General features: G+C 40.7%; 1 protein-coding gene across 1 annotated transcript; it reads left to right on the top strand.

Annotated features, from left to right (window-relative positions):
* The first annotated feature begins 2,809 nt into the window (after positions 1-2,809).
* LOC145417107 (programmed cell death protein 6-like) lies at positions 2,810-14,966 on the top strand. The gene is made up of 2 exons (XM_080285893.1): positions 2,810-2,845; positions 14,643-14,966. The coding sequence occupies exons 1-2, from the start codon at positions 2,810-2,812 to the stop codon at positions 14,964-14,966; spliced, it is 360 nt and encodes a 119-aa protein (XP_080142019.1).
* Positions 14,967-19,459: the final 4,493 nt, after the last annotated feature.

The following is a 19,459-nucleotide window of genomic DNA, read 5'->3' as shown; positions in this document are numbered from 1 at the left end:
GCCTTCTTAATGGCAAGTCAGTGGTAATTTGTGTAACTTCGCCATTGGCTCCCCTTGGTAGCAGGTGCCTCTGTACTTGGTGAGTGGGTGTAGATATTCCATAAGACAGCCTAGTAGTTAATTAGCTGAAAGAGGCAGAGTGAGTCTGCTTTATAAGGTCGAGGAAAATGTGAAGAGACACATTTTGTCTCTTTTTGTACAGACACACATTTTTGTCACATTTTGTACACACATCCCTGTACACATTTTTGTCTTATTTTGCACACACATCCCTGTACACATTTTTGGCTAATTTCTTGTACACACATTTTTATACACATTTTGTCTCATTTACTGTCACGTTACACTTTTGTCACATTGTGTTGCACTTTTCCCCAACACTACTCAGTATATGACTTTGATTACAAAACACACTGTTTGTGCACCATTTCCCAGTTTTGGTTCACTCCTCCATTTACACTAGTGTGTGATTTATATCTGGATTATTTCACTGAAGTCTCCACGTTTCCTCAAGCTTTGTGAGTACATAGCCTCCACTGAGTGTATTCTGGTTAGGTAAGAAATAACTAGTTTTATATTTGTATTCTGAGGCCTATATGAATCCTCCTTTTGTAAAATGAATCCTGGTTTCTTCTTTGGTTGTGTATGTTATAGTGTACAGTAAAGTTAAGTTTGTTTTCTTGTAAGCTTTACCTTATCCCTTTTGGTGATTAAGGGCTAAGAGTGCATGAGTGCACCATAAATATACACCCCCATAACAATATATATATATATATATATATATATATATATATATATATATATATATATATATATATATATATATATATATATATATATATATATATATATATATATAAAACTTTTCTCAGTTAAAACTGCCCTTGCACTGGCTGTATTTGCCTCCTCTGTACAATGACAGCAGACGTATTTGGTGGGGGTAGGTTTGGGGTACGATCTTCTGCTGGTTGTAGAGATGGGGAAGACGGTGTGGTGGTGGGGATATGATTTAGATGGCATTTGTGGTTAAGAGAGGAAACGTTGTATTGGTATTGATAGTGGTGGTAGTAATGGCGGCAGGGATGGTGGTATTTGTGAAGATAACAGCGGCTCTATTAGTGACTTTAGTCGTGTTGCTGGAAGGGATGACAGTCGTAATGGTTTTCATAGTAATAGTGATAGTAATGGTGGCGGTAATGGCAGCAACAGAAGTGGTCATGTTTGAAGTTATAATATTAGTAATAAAAGTTGTTCGGGTGGTTGTAGTAGCAGTGATGATAAGGGTGGAAGTAGTGTGATGGCAAGTCTGGTGGTAGTGGCGATAATGTTAATGACGGTGGTTGCAAGTGCGATAATAACTACAGTAATGAAGGAAGTTTTGATGTTAATGACAGTGATGTCAGTGCTGTGTTATGATAGAACTCAGTTACGAAAAAGTGATGATAGTCGTGACAGTGATGGTGAAAGTTATGGTGAGGGTGGAAGAAGTAAAAGTAGTGCTGTTGGAGTGGCATTTATGGTGTTTGTTGTGGTTTTTGAACGGATGATGAATTTGGTTCTATCTTATCTTATATTCTTTCGTGGAGGGAACAATCTTGCCGGCTTCCAGCCTTTGGTTCCTCCTTCCTTGTATAAAAAAAATAAATAAATAAAGTTTGTGAGGGTGGCAGTAGTGCCTGTAGTGGTGGCGGTAGTACTTGTAATGGTGTCAGTGATAGTTGCGTTGATGTGGTAGTGTGAAAGTGGTTGTAGTTGTGTCATCATTATCAGGTTTGGTGGAAGTTCCTTATGTAATGTTAATTAGGTCTAATGCAGTTCTTTCTCCTCCTCGACGTCCTCCTTTTCCATCTTTTCTTTTTACCTGCTCTGCTTTATCTCCATTTCCTTCCTTAGCTCTTCTCTTCCCCCTTCATCTACTTTAAGCATGATCTGTCTCTTCCTTCTCCTCCTAAGCCTCCTTCTTTTCTTCTTCCTTATCGTCGTCTTCCTCCCTTGTCTTGCCTCATCTCTTGCTTTTATCATTCTCTGCATCTTCCTCCTGCTTCTGCTTCTTTCTCCTACATTTTCAATCTCATCCTTTCCCCTCCTCCTCCTCCTCCTCCTCCTCCTCTTCCCCAGTCTGTAGAAGGTTAAGGCGATTATTCGCAATTAGGTGGAAGGAAAGAGTATTATAGACTCCCTTGCCTCCTCCTCTATTTTCTCCTCCTTCTCCTCCTCCTTTGTTCTCTTTCTCCTCCTCCTTCTCCTCCTCCTCCTCCTCCTCTTCCTCCTTCCCCTTTTTCTTCTTCTTCCTGACTATTCATGCTCTTCTTCTCCTTCTCCCCCTTTCTCCTCTCTTACGTTTATTGTCAAACGCTACATGATAATAAAAAGTAAAAAGAGAGGAGGAGGGGCGAGAAGAAGAAGAAGACTATGAATAGTCATGAAGAAGAAGAAGAAGAAGAAGAAGAAGGAGGAGGAGGAGGAGGAGGAGGAGGAGGAGGAGGAGAAAAAGAAGAAAGGAGGAGGAGGAGGAAGAGGAGGAGGACTGGAGAAGTAGAAGCAGGAGGAGGAGGAGATGAAAGGAAGAGGAGGAGGAGGAGGAGAAAATACATGAAACAAGGAGGCCTATAATATTCTCTCCTTCCACCTTATTCATGTGCCCCCCTCCACAGACACACCCATACACACACATCTAAATACGTCTCTGACTTATACATGCATTGGTCTCACTTCAGATTTCCCTTACCGATTTTTTTTGTTTTACTAGCATAGGGAAGTGCTAACTCTGTCACTCCCCCTCAGAGAAGGCTTGTTCTGAAGATTCATCATGGAAACTGATGCAAACACAGGTATAAAACACAAGGTATGTGATTAGGTAATTCTTCGTCCCCAGCGTGCAAAATTTAGTCAATATGCAATTATTCCTGCCTTATATTTCTTCATTTAATTTTCATGGAAAGGCATGTTATGCATATGCCCTTCCCGGAATCTTTTAGCCTCAGCTTTCTCATATACTTTCTTATAACCTCCACCCTTGAATGTGTGAGTATAAGTGGTTGTGAATTTGGGTGTAGGTGTTTTTTTTTTTTTTTTTTTTTTTTTTTTAAATAACAGAACGGAGGAAGGAAAAACAAATGGGGGAAAAAAAAAATCCATACACCAGATTACTGGTGTCCTCTGTTCATAAAATATCTGTAACAGTTAGACTTGAACAGCTGTAGGTTGAAATTTGGAGGGAAACAACTCTGGGGAAGCGAGTTCCAGAGAGATGCAGTTCGGGGAATGAAAGAATTCTGATAGGCAGAAGTTCTGCAATATGGTTGAGTGACATTCCAGTCATGAGCGCTACCAGATGCCCGAGTAGCACGAGGGAAGGCATGGAGAGGTGGCACCATGGATGCAACTTCGTCTGAGCATTTGCCAAAAAAATATCTGTAAAATAATGCAAGGGAGGCAACATTCCTTCTTACTTGCAGGGGAGGTAGTTTATATGTAATGGCAGGGTTGTTAATGATTCTAACAGCTTTATTCTGAATTTTGTCTAGTTGTCTTAATGCAACCTCTCCACAACCATTCCACAAGGGTGAGCAATATTCAAGCTGAGAGCGCACATGACTCTTATAAATTATAGCTAACTGCTCATCAGCAAGAAGTTACGGACTCTGTACAATAATCCAAGTTTCTTTGAGGCGGTTTTAGCAAGTGATCTGACATGAGAGGTCCAGCTGAGGGCACTGTTAAGTGAGACACTAAGAATTTCAATACTTTTGGAGATGGGAATATTAGTAGCATTGAAGGTAATGTACGAATCTGGTAATATCTGTCTATTAGTAAACTGTATATATTTAATTTTACTAGCAATAAAAGAGACAAGGTTGTTTTGTCCCCATTCACTGATTGTAGATAGATCTTGATTTATGGAGATGGCTGTATTGAGTTGAGAGGTGGAGATATTAGACTTTGTAAATGGATGTCTGAGTGTGAATGAACTATGTAGTGTTGAGTCATCTGCATATGAGTGAACGGGATTGTGAGTGACAGATAAGAGATCATTAATATGAACCAGAAATAGGGTTGGCGCCAGAACTGATCCTTGCGGCACGCCGGCGTTAATTGAGTGGAAATTCGAATATACATCATCTACTTTTACTCTTATTTTCCTGTCACTAAGATATGAAGAAATCAAAGGAACAAAAGACGTTAGTCCATAGCAAGGGAGTTTGGACAGCAGGGAACGGTGCCATACTCTGTCGAAAGCTTTAGAGATATCAAGAGCTACTGCATGAGTTTCTCCAAAAAGATCAATTGATTGATGGATGGTATGAGTTAAGAGATTGAGTATGTCAATGGTGGATCTTTCGTGGCGAAAACCGTATTGTCTATCACTAATTAAGTTGTTGGATTCAAGATGTTTAACAATGTGCTTATTAAAGTTTCAAATATCTTACCAAGAGAAGATGTGACAGCTATTGGTCTGTAATTGGAGGGGTCAGACGAACTTCCTTTCTTCGGAACTGGGTGGATATTGGCTTCTTCCCATGAATTTGGGAATAAAGAAGTACGTATGCATAGTCTGAATAATTTAGCTAGGACAGAGGCAAGCTCAGGGGAACACTTTTTCAAAACAATTGGCGGAATTCCATCTGGGCTTGGAGCTTTGTTGGTAGGTAAATTGTCTAGGATGGATTTTACGAATCTTGTCTGTATTTTAAGTGGGGCAATTTCGGGAGAATCAAGTTCCAGTACTGAGACATTCTGGCTGGTATCATCTATGGTAGAGTTTCTTGCAAAGGTACTAGCAAAGATATCTGCTTTCCCACGTGGGTCATTTGTAATATTGCCATCTGAAGATTTTAGTGGGGGAATGGAAGATGACTTGTTAAAGTTATTATTGAAAGAATTAAGAGTTAACCAGAATATTCTATTGTCATTAGGGTTGTTAAGTAGTTTTGATGCTTGCTTTTGAAGAAAGTTTGATTTAGATAGATTTAATACAGCTTTTGCATGATTTCTAGCAATTTTAAATTGGGAGAGTGATTCAGATGTTTTTGATTTTAAGTAAGAGTTATATGCTAATGACTTTTGGGCTGTTGCTCTGGCACAATTGCCATCAAACCATTTTGGAGAGTTTGATCTTTTAGTGAATTGTTGACTTGGTATGAATAAATCCATACCAGCTAGTATTAAGTCGCAAATGTGGGACTGGGTAGAATTGGGATCACTAGAGAAGAAAGACTGCCATGGAATGTCAGCAAGATAATTTCTAAAGCCATCCCAGTCTGCCCTATCAAAGTGCCATCGGGTCACCCTGACAGGTTCGGAATGGGGAGGTGTAGGAGGGTTAACTAATGAGGCTTTGATGAGATTGTGGTCAGAGGATCCAAGTGGTGACAGTACCTCTATCCTGTATTGATCTGGATTATTTGTCAAGAATAAATCCAAGAGATGGGTATTATGGTCAGGATTATCAGGTGTTCTGGTTGGTTGCTTTACCAACTGGGTGAGATTAAACGATTCCGCAAACAGCTCGCACTCTAGACCAGCGTTGTCAGTCCGGGCAGAATGCAATAACCATTCAACATTGTGTATGTTAAAATCACCCAAAATGGTAATTTCATTGCCAAGGGCAAGGTCAAGGTTACTCAACTGAGTGGATATGGAATCAAATACACTGGGTTCCGAAGAAGCAATGGGGGAACGATAAACTACACAGATATATTTGGTAATGTTTTGGCAATTTAATTTATATAATGAGTAATCAAAACTGGATGAAGTGAAGTTTAAAATAGTATCAACTGCATATTGGGATTTGATATAACAACAGGTGCCGCCCTTGTTTCGAAAGTTTGTAAGGAGATGGTAACCGGGAAAACAAAATGGAGATATATCGGTAGAGGGTGAGATTTGTGGTTCTGTGAGGAAAAGGGCCAAAGGGGATATGGACTGAAGGAAAAAATGAACTGAGTTTAAATTTGTGGTAAGGTCGCGGATGTTGGTAAAGAATAAGGCCGCACCGTCACCTCTTCGCCGATGAGCATTCCCGGAAATAGCAACAGTGTGAATGAATATGAGTTTAGGTGTAAGTGGGGTGGGGGGTGCAGGTGAGTGTAGGTATAATTGGTTGTTGCAGGACCGTGCGCAGGATTTTTTATGGGGGAGGGGGGGGAAACGCTTTTTTTCATAAAATAGTTTATTCCCTTTTTTTCATTCATTCATTCATTCATTCAATCATTCATTCATCATCTAATCCTGTTTTGCCCCATGAGGAGCGGAGGAGCCCGGGGCTAGGCAAGTTGGTCCTGACATTTAGGATGAGAATCATGAGCCTCACTCATCTCTGAGTGGCGTTACGTGAGCAATAAACCCCAACCACCCCTGGGATATAACTTGCACAGGCTCAATCTGGACCCATTAAACTAAGCACGGTAAATTTAGGTACTGTAACTGGCTGAAGTACTGAAAGGGTACAAACTCAGGATAATTTACATACTGAACTCTATTGATCCTTGGAAGTAAAACAAAGAATTCGGTCGTTTACTTAACGTCTGTCACTAAAAAAAAAAAAAAAAAAAAAAAAAGGGGAAAAACAAGAGACATCACTTCTCCACTCGCTGATTTCTGACCGCAAATTAACTCCCTCTGCACAGAAGTACCGTTTATATAACCTCATTAAACATTCTAGATATTTCCACTACCAGTACGTTCTACAAACGTCTATTTTTTCAATAGCCTTCCATGACCTTCCATTCATTCACTTTGGTAAAATAGCATTCTAGGACCTTCTTGAAACTTCTTAATTCGTTCAAGCTTATATTATGCAGAACGTTTTAACTCTTTTCTATAACTTTTTCTATCTTGTAACATTCTTAAAATGATTTATTTGATTTGATAAGTTGCATTTTTTGTATTATTTTCATTCGAATTTTCATACTTTCCAAATGGGAGGGTTAACCCCCCCCCCCTTGTGAGCATGGCCTTGGGTTGTTGCTGTCACGATCTAGGTGGATATGGATATGAGTGTGGGTCCAGGTCGGTTTGGATGAGGGTTGGTGTAGGTGTAAGTGTTGGTGAGGTGTGGGTATAGATATGGGTAAGAGGGTGAGTGTAAGTATATGGGTGAGTGTTTCATGGAGAGAAAGTGCGAAATGTGGTTGTGGGGGTGTAAGTAAGATGCAGGAGTGTAAGGGAGAGAAACAGAAGATTTTACTGAGTTATCGAAGAAAAAAATAAATTTTAGAAAATTGCTCAATGATCAGCCGAGAGAAATAAATTTGCTTCGTTTGTATATCATTAAATTATATTGCATCCTTGGGTGCGAAGAAGAGGTCGTGATGATGGTAATGATGATGATGATAATGATGATGATCTCTTTTCATCTTTTCTCCTGAATGGTTGTGAATGTGGAAAGAGGGTATAATTATGTGAGGCGTGTGTAGGTGTGGCTGTAGACTGCAGGGTGAGATGTTTTGTGTTTTGGTAGGAAGTATGAGTGTAAATGTGGGACAACAATTGGAGGTTGTGTGTGTGTGTGTGTGTGTGTGTGTGTGTGTGTGTGTGTGTGTGTGTGTGTGTGTGTGTGTGTGTGTGTGTGAGAGAGAGAGAGAAAGAGAGAGAGAGAGAGAGAGAGGCGGAACGGGAGGGGAGAAATAGAAACTCTACACCCAGGCATAGTCACATCCTTTGTTGTATTATTTTATTCCACTTAGTAACAAACGGTATCATTCAGCTGAAATTGAGTCACTGTGTAAAAAGTGATCTCCATTAACTATTTCATACTGTGTGACATCTCCAGAACTCTTTTGTAGCTAACATCAAAGGATTTTAATGTGCTGAGAGTAAGTCATAGGAGCCAAAATGTAAATACGGTCCTCATAACACAGTCTTGGTTGGAGACATCACTGCTTTTCTCGGCTTAAGTCAACGATTTTTTTCCCAGCTGAGAGGGAGTCGTAGGAACGTAACTCTTAAACAAAACATACGGTACATTAAGACAGAAACTCAGACCTCCCCTCCAACTCCTACGAGGAAGATGAAAAATGGTGAACTTGACGAGGGAGGGCTCAGATAGCTGGTAATAGCCTCCTGTACAGCGATGATTTCTTTGTCTGGTTTGTTCTAGCTATTCCAGACGATTTTATACATAATAGGAGAGGTATTTCCTCTGGATGTATTAGCTATAGCCTTCATTAACCTCTCCAGTATAAGATGATTTTCCTGAGCTGAATAAAATCATTTGAGGGTGAATAAAAAATGAAACGGGAGGCTTCAGTGGTTTACAGGATTCGAAGCAGTATGATGAACTGGGGGAGGAAAGGTCCAAGCAGTCGTTATAAATATTCCCACTGTGATTACTTCTTCTGTCTCGTTTATATTCACTCTATTCTTACTTTTTTTTTTACATTCACTTATTCATTTTAATTCATCACATCATATTTCTTATCCATTTTTTCTCCCTCTCCCATCTTCCTCTACTTCCCTGTACACTCACGATCACTATTTTCTGCCCAGGGGTGCCAGCTTCCTGCCCCTGTATACCTAGGGAAGAGGGGAGAGGGGGACGAAGTGAGCTCCACCCGTCACTACCCCAGCTCCCGACCCTCCCCCATAACCCTACCCAACCCCCCATTCCACCCGACATTCTTAACTGGCAGTTACATCTCAAGCTGATTTCACGCTTAACACTCTTGGTCCCACTATTAATACAAACTTAAAACACTAGGAAATGTTAAAAGTATATACCGGATAACTATCAATACGTTGCAGCAAGAAATTAGTACAATATGACGACAGTATAACAAAAAAGTTCACAACAGCCACCTCAGGCCTCATGTGTTGGGTGCATTGCTTTGCAAACACACACACACACACACACACACACACACACACACACACACACACACACACACACACACACACACACACACACACACACACGCAGCCACAAACACGCAAGCACGCAAGCACCCACCGCATAAGACCTGGGATGGCCGTTGTTAACACTTTTGTTTTACTGTCAATGTTATAATTCATTAATTTCTTGCTGCAGCGTGTTCAGTGTTATGTTATATACTTTTTACATATCCTAGTGTTTTGTTTGTGTATTAGTAATGTGACTATGAGGTTAGGTTGAGATGGACAGTACCTGCCAGTTAAGAATAACGAGTGGGATGTTGGGAGAGGTAGGGATATGGGAAAGTGTTGGGAGCTGGGGTAGACGCGGGTGGAGCTTGTTTTGTCTCCCTCCCCCCTTCCCTTCTCCCTGGGTAGGAAGGGGCACCCCTGAGCAGAAATTAGTGATCGTGAGTGTACATCATTCCTTCGCTTGCCTCCCTCTAACTTTTTCTCACCTCACCATCCCTCCCCTTATGGCTTCTCCCTTTCCGCCTTCTGTCTAGTCTTATCACCTCCTCATCTTCACTTTCAATCATTCCCTTTCCTCTATAGTCATACCAATCTCTCTCTCTCTCTCTCTCTCTCTCTCTCTCTCTCTCACACACACACACACACACACACACACACACACACACACACACACACACACACACACACACACACACCTTTTCTCTTACATTCTCTCCATCTACTCCTCCGTTCCCCCATGTAACCTTCTCTCCCCGATCGTTCCCAGTACCATTCTGCCTCTTCCCCTCTCTCTTCTCTCACTCCTCCTACTGTTGAGTTTTTTATCCTCTCGCCTATCCTTCCATCACCCTCTCTCCCTTTTCTTCCTTCTCCCCTTCCATTTCCCCTCCCGTTATCTCTCTCAGTCCTTCCTTCCTTTCAACCCCCTCCGTCCCTCCTCTTTCTCCTCCCTGCTTTTCCCTAACCCCTCTCGCCTCTCCAGCTCTTCTGAAAACCATTAAAACTTTCTATTGAAGACAACGTCGAAAAAATCGCCTGAAATTGCCACAGTTATCTTGTGTTTGTTGTTTTTGTGCCTCTGCTTGTCTTTCCAGAACGGCCGCGTGTGGCAGGCCGCAACAGAGGGGAATTTTTTTCTGTACATTTTATATATATATATATATATATATATATATATATATATATATATATATATATATATATATATGTGTGTGTGTGTGTGTGTGTGTGTGTGTGTGTGTTTTCATTTATATGATATGTTAGTTTTAATTCATATTTACTACTCTGAATTTAGCTCAAACTATTTGTTCCCTGAGGGACACTTTTCTATCAGATTTGTCACCATTTTAGTGTTAATAAACACCATACATACTGAAAACTTGCCACTGTTGTAACATTCAGGATTGGTGTGGTGGTTCTAGCAAGGGAGCTTTAATGACATTTCAGTGTTCTTGTGGGAGATCAGTTAAAATTTTTTAACGAAGTTTAAGTCGGAAGCCTTTTACCTGGGTCAGGCTGGGAATACTGCCTTTAGGGCTTACTCAATAGTGGCACGGCACATATTAGTAACATGATTATCTTTTGTTTTTAACATACTCGTTCGATTTTACTGACTCAGGCGGTTAGAGCTGGAAAACAGAAGAAAGTAACCCATTAATACAGTCGGGTGGTTATCATAACCCCTGTTAAGTGATAACATGGGAATGGTGTTTGTCCAAAGGCCTGGTTAGTGGCCTTAGTACTGCCTCTTCAACATAAACACTATCTATTCCCTGGAGATAGGGAGAAGAGGAATTACACCAGTGATATCCCTGTGGCAGCTTGGGACTGGATATCCTTCTGACCTTGAAATATGACATTTCACACACACACACACACACGCACACATATATATATATATATATAAAGTATATCTATCTATCTATCTATATCTATATCTATTTATCTATCTATCTATCTATCTATATATAATAGATTTTTAGTTCTTTATGACAGGAGAAGATTGTAGTGCTACTTACTGGTACCAATGCTGAATGATATTCTCTACGCTAGGAAATCATTTACTATTTCTTTGCCACGATATTAATTCTCGCACCTCATTATTATTGCAATCCCCAGATGATTCAGTTGAACTTATAAGAGTCCTCTCTCAGTAAATGGGTTTCAGTCAAACATAAACCGTCTAACACCCACATGTCTCCACCTAACCGAATGTTATCATCTGGTGATCGTATTACTAAAACAAATACACAACATCATACAGAAAGGGAATTGTGTTGTAAATGGCTGGCCTGTACCCATTGCGATTATGATGAACCCCTTCCAGTCCAACGTGTCACTGACGTTCCCTTGCTGATAACAGATAATACTACTCAGTTTAGAAGAACGCACTGGTAGAAAGAGAGAGGATTAAGGAAGGATCTGTCCAACCTCTTCAGTCCAAGCTTTGTTTTCCGAACGGAGTAAAATCATGTGGCAGCAATAACAATGAAATGAGAACAAATGACTGCTTCGTGCGAGAGTCGTTAATGAATGCTATGTGTAACCCGTCAAGTTGGAGAAAGTAAATGGCATGGCAGCACCACGCATAAAACACGCATAAAACACTTATGGATTAGAATTGATGCACATGACCCGTGCCCTTCACCCCGACGGATTACGGTGTGTGTGTTCTTACTTAACTGGATCTTTACAGCAATGAGTCAAGCTTGTACTGTCCCGTGTTTTGAAACATTTTTATCATACATGTCATTAAATTTATGAATTTCTTGACACACACTATTTCATTCGGTAGTGCATTCCACTGATCAACTGCTTTATTTGGGAAACTGAATTTCCTTACATCTTTATCATCTCTTATTACATACAGTCTTCTGCAGTGTCCCTTTAATGTTGCTTACCCATAGGTTACGTAGTCATTTTCGTCTGTTTTCTCTTTTCCTGTGATGTATTTATTTAACATAATCATGTCTCTTCTTTTCCATCTCTCCTGTAATGTTGCCAAGTTTAATTTTTCGAGTCTTTCATCATAGCTTAGGTCTCTGAATCTTTGTGCCCATCTTGTAGCAGCCCTTTATGCCTTTTCCATTTTATCTATGTGTTTTTTGAGATGCGGATTCCAGACTACTGATCCATACTCCAGAGTAGGTCTGATGAATGATGTTATTACCTTTCTCAGCATGTCTTCATTTATATATGTGAATGCTACCCTCATATCAGCAAGCAGTGTGTACATGTTCCTTACTTTTTCATTTATGTGGTCAGTCGGTGATAGTCTGTTATTGATAATAACTCCTAAATCCTTTTCCCTTTCTGATGTTTGTAGGGATGAACTTCCTAATTATAGTCCTAGTCTGGTCTTTTTTTCACTTACCAATTTTGTCCACACTGAATTTCATTTGCCATCTATTGCTCTATTCATGAAGCTTATTTAATTCCTCTTGTAGCTCTGTGCAAGACTCTGTGTTTGTAATTTCCATTTGTATTTTTGCATCATCAGCAAACCTATTTAGGTAGCTTCCATTTCCAGTGTTGCTGTCTACGTCATTTATATGTACTAAAAACATAACTGGCGCCAGTACAGAGCAACTCCACTTGTCACTTCTTTCCATGATGAGTAATTTCCCCTTAGCACTGTTCTCATTCCCCGTTTACTGAGAGAATCTTGCACCCAATCGAACAGACTACCTTGGATTCGTCCTTGATTTTGTGTGTGTATGTGTGTGTGTGTGCGTGTGTGTGTGTGTGTGTGTGTGTGTGTGTGTGTGTGTGTGTGTGTGTACTTACCTTGCCTGTTGACGTATTTTTAAAACCGTGTGCATGCCAGACACTTCCGTGTAGAGGAGGGAGGAGAAGAGAGAATGAAGAAGACGGAGAGTGCTCAAGGACAAAGGAAGGATGAACGGAAGGAGAGAGAGAGAGAGAGAGAGAGAGAGAGAGAGAGAGAGAGAGAGAGATTAGAGGCAGGGGGTATGAGCTTCAACAAACACTACTTCCCAAATTAGACCCCTGTCGCCGGCTACAGTATGTGATATAAGTCATCACTGATCTGATTTATAGCAGTATGATTCTTCTTTAGGATCTGAACATAATTCTTGCATTTGAAAATAAACAAAAGCATTCTGGGGGGAATTCTAATCGCCCGCCAAAATATGTTGGTGGATAAGGTACAAATGACCTACAAAGCATAAATTTGAAAAATAGAAAAACTCGAAGTTATTCAGTCACCGCATTTCGCAAAAAGCTCTATTGAAATACATGGCGGCTGATATTTGGTCGTCTTTGATCAAATTCTCGCCAAACGTAATTGGCTTCTGCACATCCACATAGATGCTGTTTCCTGAAGGTTGGTGGTAATTTGTCCACAACTTTTCGAAATATTTTGGCATCTCTCTCTCTCTCTCTCTCTCTCTCTCTCTCTCTCTCTCACACACACACACACACACACACACACACACACACACAAACAAACAAACAAACTATATCTCATGGCCTTGCTAAAGCTGGCGATAGTTAGCCTGGGATTAGCGTCCGTCAGTAACATAAGTGTATGAGAGCTAGAGCTGAGATTGGTGAGAGTGAGTGATGTTAGAGAAATGTTGCAGAATATTTCCTGCAACCATCCTAGCTGTCCACTCACTTCAAGTATATCAGCTGAAAAGAATACAGAAGAAAAACAGCGGCAGTCTTAATGTTGCTTTTTGCAGTACATAGGAAACACAGACAAAAGGAAGCCTATTGGCCCATAACGAGGTTATCTGTTTGGAAACAAGTACTTCTACAAATAATCTAACCAACGCGTGAAGAAAGATAGAAGAGAGTAGGGCTCTCATTCGCTCACCATACTCCGTAGTAAACCGGCAGGGAAAAGGCAAAAAACACCATGATCGTTGGAAAAAAATATGGAAGTTTTCACAGGAAAGAAAAAAAATGGAAATATTATGCACTGCTCAACTTCTAATCTACAGTTCTGTCAATAAGGAAACATATGCAACCCTAGAATGCTTTTATAATTAACTAGCCGTCTCATTGTCGGTAGGATACATGTCAAAATGGAGATTAATACAATTAGATACTGCTTAAAATCTCGAAATACTTATAAGTATTAAATGTGTCTTTGGCACGGGAATTAACAACTACTTTATTTGCTTGGTCTTCTATGCATATATCTGAGTATTTTTCATGTTAGTGGTACATCGCTTACCTTTCAGTTTCATCCCTTTATATCTAGTCACAGTAGTATTTGGCATGTCGAACAAATTTTGATAACTGATGTCTTCCAATTTGTTGAGTATTTGAATAACTTCAATTAAATTGCCACGAAGTTGGATTTGTTTTCTGTGAAAACCTATGTACTTTCTATAGTCGTTCCTCTGAGTACACATTTCACAGAAATGGCATCAGTACAGAGGATCTTCGCTTCACTGTTTTAGATGTGTCTTCGTCTTTAATATGGCTCAGTAACCAGTACTGCTCACAGTAATCTAAACTTGGCTTAACTATGGATACTATTTCAGATATTTTGTAAAGTTCCTTGCATTAAAGCCGAACATTTTGTTTGCCACGTTACTCACTGCTATGGACTGTTTAGTATATTTTGAAGACTTTGCTAATAGTAACTGCTAGAACTACCAAAATACATCACTTAACAGTTGTGTATAAATAAATAAATAAATGGAGAGAGAGAGAGAGAGAGAGAGAGAGAGAGAGAGAGAGAGAGAGATGGATAGATAGATAGATAATTTGTATATATGATCAGTAGGTTTGATCATGACCGTACAGGCACTATCAACTGACAGGAGTTTAGGCAACAGTTCACATTTATCAACCATTGGACTGACGTGTACCGTCGCTATGACCATGATAACTCTGGCACCATTGATGAGAGTGAAATGGGCACTGCCCTACAGCAGGTGGGATATCGGCTGAGGCCTAAATTCGTAGGGTTCCTGGTGACCAAATTTTCACAACGGTTGCGTAAAATAACCCTGGACAACATCATATGCAACATCCAGCTGCGTAACCTGAGAGAAGCCTTCAAGGCGCGTGACCGAGAGATGAAGGATGTCATCACCATCAACTATGAAGACTTTGTCAACGTGGCCTTCACTAGTCTGGTGTAGGGCAGAGGGTAACCTGGATCTAGTCCAGGGACAGCAAGGAAGCTGATTCTCACTCTGGAAATAGCAGTGAGAGCTCAGCCCCTTCAGTCAGTTAATGTGTTTAAGCTGCAACCGCCAGAGAGGTTTGTTACAGCTTCTGATAATCTGTTAATCCATACATTACTTTTATAATCTGAACAGAATAATTTTGAAATAGCAGAATAAAAAATTGAAATGAACCGAATGGGCTAAACTAATGAGTATGGTACCGTAGTATTTATGGTAGAGAAGTTTCAAATTCAGGTAATATCTGTTGGTTCATTAGATGAAATGGCATTTTTGTTTCCTTTGAATCCATGTATTCTTTGTGGTGGTTGAGGGCGCCTTTGTGGTGGGTGGGGGCGCCCATCATCCATTCACTCAATGTAGAGTAATGCTATATGAACTCTACGCTGAGTGACAAGCCAAATGGTTTCCTGTACCCAGGAATATACTATCATATACTACGCTGGGTGGTAACCATATAACCGGGGTTTATGGCAGGGTTAAGTGTCCCTCAGATTCCCCTATCTAAAATCACTTATATAATCATGGCATCGTTTCAGAGAGCCTCGGAGGGCCCATTACCTGGGCATGGCCCCAACCAAATGGGCAGATTCGAATGGCCATGTGAACAGTGAGAGGTGTGAATGAGGAAACCAAGAGGGTGGAAGCAGTGAATGTGTTCAAGAGTGCGAGATATGTTGTGATGGGACTGTGTGAAACGAAGATGAAAGGGTGCGACGTGGAGGAGTGGGAGGGTGTGAAATGTGTAAGATCGGGAATGAATGGGCGAGGAAGATGCAAAGAAGGAGTTGCTTTGTTGATGGATGTGTGGCAGAGGGGAATGAGAGACTACAAATGTGTCAGCTCAAGGTGTATGTATGTCAAGTTCAAGTTTGAGAAGGTGAAAGTGGCAGTAATTGTAGCATATGCACCGTGTGAGGACAGGAGTGAGAATGAGATAGAAGGATCTTGGGATGAGATGGATGAAGTAGTGGAAGAAATGCCCAGGAGCTGTAAAGTGATCATAATGAGGGATATGAATGGAAGAGAAGGCACTGGTCCTGAGGATGACAAAATGGGCTGTTATGGAGTACCAGGAGAAAATGATAATAGGAAGCGACTAAAGGATTATGTGTCAGGAGGAGGTTGTGTATTTGTAACTCGTATTTCAAACACAAAGATGCACATAAAAATACATGTTATAGAGGAAACGGGGATCGTGTTGAAAGAAGCCTGATTGATTACGTGCTTGTAGAGAGGTCGATGATGGGAGTGGTTGCTGATACGAAGGCCGTGAGAGGACGATGTGGAGGTCTGTCAGATCATATGATTGTGGTATGCAAGATCAAGCTGAGAGGAGTGAGGTGGATCAAGAAAGAGAGGAGCAGTCAGGGAGAAAGACTGAAAGTCGAGAAGCTGAGGATCAAAGAAATGGCAGATGATTACAGGACCAAAGTAGAGGAATCAGTGAACTGGAATGAAATGCATCTGGACAGCCTGTGGAATACATATGGAGATTGTTTATTTAGGAATGCTAAAGTGGTGTGTGGTGTGGCAAGAGTAACAACAAAGAAGAAAGGTACGGCATGGTGGGATGAGGAAGTTAAGAGAGTGATGGAGGAAAAGAGGAAGAAGTTACTAAAGTGGTTCAGTTGAAATAAGAACTGATTATACTGAGAGCAAGAAGCATGTAAAGAGACTAGTGAAGAGGAAAAAGAAGGAGGTAAATGATGATCCAGGAAGAAAAATGAATGCGAACTACTCTGAAAATAGGAAGTTTTTCTGGAAAGAGGTGCAGAAATGTAGAAGTGAAAACGGAAAGAAATGTGATGGTGTGAAGGATGTAGGTGGTAGATTATTAACCCATGGGGATGAAGTAAGGACCGGATGGAAAGAATATTTTGAAAGCCTGATGAATGGGAATAGAGAGAGCAGAGCGACTGTAAACATGATTGGTTTGGGGGAGGTGCAGAGAAGGAATGCAGTGCCAGGAGACATGACACTAGCACAGATGAAGAGTGCTGTGAAGCAGCTAAAAAATGGGAAAGCAGCTGGGGTTGATGAGGTGTATGTATGGAGAAATACTTCAGTATAGTGGAGAGTGGAATGAAGTGCTTGTTGGATATGTAAGAAGGCAAGGATGAGTGAAACTGTGCCTGCAGAGTGGAAAAAGGCTGTGATTGTACCCCTGTACATAAAGGTGATCGAAGTGAGTGCAAGAATTATCGTGGCTTAAGTTTATTGAGTGTGGTAGGGAAGGTATATGGAAGGATTATTATAGAGAAAGTAAGAGAAATATCAAAAGTCCTAGTGAGAAGAGGATGTGTGGATCAAATATTTGCAGTGAGACAGATAACAGAGAAGGCTTGTGAGAAGGACCATAAGGTTTATATGGCATTCATGGATCTGGAAAAAGCATATGACAAAGTAGACAGAGAGGGACTGTGGAAAGTTTTCCGGATGTACTGTGTAGATGGTAAGCTGCTAGGTGCTGTGAAGAGTTTTTATGATGGTAGCGAAGCATCTGTAAGGGTTAATGGGCATCTAAGTGAATGGTTCACAATTGGTGTGGGAGTGCGACAATGTTGTGTGATGTCCCCATGGTTGTTGAATGTATATGGATGGGGTGATGAGAGGAGTAAAAACACGAGTAATGGAGAGAGGGATGCCGTTGGTAATGAACGGTGATGGATGGAATATCTCAAAATTGTTTGCTGCTGATGATGCAGTACTGTTTGCAAGTACCGGACAAGAACTTGGTAGGCTAGTGCAGAGTTTTCCTGATGTCTGTTTTTTTTTTTTTTTTTTTTTTTTTAATGTGTCCGACACTGGGCAAAGGCTTCAGGGCCTATATCTTGGGGGCAGTAGCCTAACCCAAGGCCCAGTAGTCCTCCTACACCTCCACATGTCACCACTTCGGCGCTAACACCCACCGTCCATATTGAATACATGCTAGGGCTGTCTCATACAGGACTGGTGTATTGGTATTAGCGGGGGTATTTTTACAACATGTCGGCGGGTCATCTGGTAGATCAGGAAAGTCTGCTTTTAATGAAATTCAAATCCTTAAACTGTCCCCTGCCCCAGCCAGGATTCGAACCTGGGTCCATCAGGACTGCAAGCCGCCTCTCTACCGATTCAGCCACCGCCTTGAGAATAAATGTAGAAAAGAGTAAAGTGATGGTTCTCGAAAGAGAAAGTGACTCCCAGTGTGATGTTACAGTGAATGGAGAGAAACTGGAACCGGTGAGAGTTCAAATACCTGAGTTCAGTGATAGAAAAGAGAGGAAAATGTACAATAGAAGAGGAATGTAGAGTGACACAAGGAAAAAAAGTACCTGGTGCAATAAAGGCCTTGATAAGAAACACAGGCTTGAGTGTTGCAGCTGCACGAGGCTTACATGAGGAAGTGTTAGTGCCAACTTTAACATATGGATGTGAGACTATGGTGTGGCATGAAAATGAAAAGTCAAGCATACGAGCAGTGGAGATGGAACTGCTGAGGAATGTATATGGAGTACAGAGGGTGGATAGGATACAAAATAATGTGATTCATGAAAAGTGTGGAGTAAGGAAGTCAGTGGACACCAGAATCGAAGAAGTGCACTGAGATGGTATGGTCACGAGGAAAGAATGGATAACAATAGCACCGTGAAAAAGGAATAACTGAATGAATTTGAAGGAGGGAGGAGGCGAGGTAGGCCAAGGAGAAGGTGGAGAGATATGATGGATGAGTGTGTCAAGAAGAGAGGTTTGGAAGTCGGTGAGGCTAAGGAACTAACAAGAGATCGAGCTGGCTGGATGAATGTTGTGAGAAGTGCATGATCAGGGATTTTGGCACCCCTTTTTAACGTGGCAGCGTCCGGATTGACTCAATCAGATACGTTTATGTGGAGCTACAGAACGTGGTGAATGTTTTCTTTTTTTGGTGTATCCGATAGAGCCATGATTCCGGGGGCTTGAATGATGACTGAATGGAAGCGTCATTGGATTGGGCAAATTTGGGCTGTCTGGACACTGCTACTCCTCATCCTGCCCTTGGGTGGGAAAGGAGGTCCGTATGATGATGATGATGATGATGATGATGATGAATATATATATATATATATATATATATATATATATATATATATATATATATATATATTTCAGACAGCCTAAGCCAATTGGTTGAGATATTGGCTGTATCTCCCGACTTCGGTTGAGATAGGCCAGTCCTGCAGTGGATACTCAAACGGCTGATGATGATGATGATGATGATGATGATGATATATATATATATATATATATATATATATATATATATATATATATATATATATATATATATATTTTATGCGAGGAAGAAGGAACCAAAGGCCATGAGCCCGCAATAACAGTTCCCTCCAAAAGAAAAACAAAATACAAGAGAAAGCCAAATTCAAGATCCATTCATTTCGAGATGCCTGGACACACTGAGTTTGAAAGAC

The sequence above is a fragment of the Coenobita brevimanus genome, chromosome 109, assembly GCF_032717465.1.
Source record: "Coenobita brevimanus isolate Jiangsu-jjx chromosome 109, ASM3271746v2, whole genome shotgun sequence".
NCBI lineage: Eukaryota > Metazoa > Arthropoda > Malacostraca > Decapoda > Coenobitidae > Coenobita > Coenobita brevimanus.
Note: the sequence above shows the minus strand (reverse complement) of the source record. Positions and strands in the feature narration are given on the sequence as shown.

Coding starts and splice junctions, on each gene's coding strand:
- LOC145417107 (XM_080285893.1), top strand. CDS start 2,810: ATGGAAACTGATGCAAACACAGGTATAAAACACAAG. Junction 2,846..14,642: donor ACACAGGTATAAAACACAAG/GTATGTGATTAG, acceptor ATCAACTGACAG/GAGTTTAGGCAACAGTTCAC.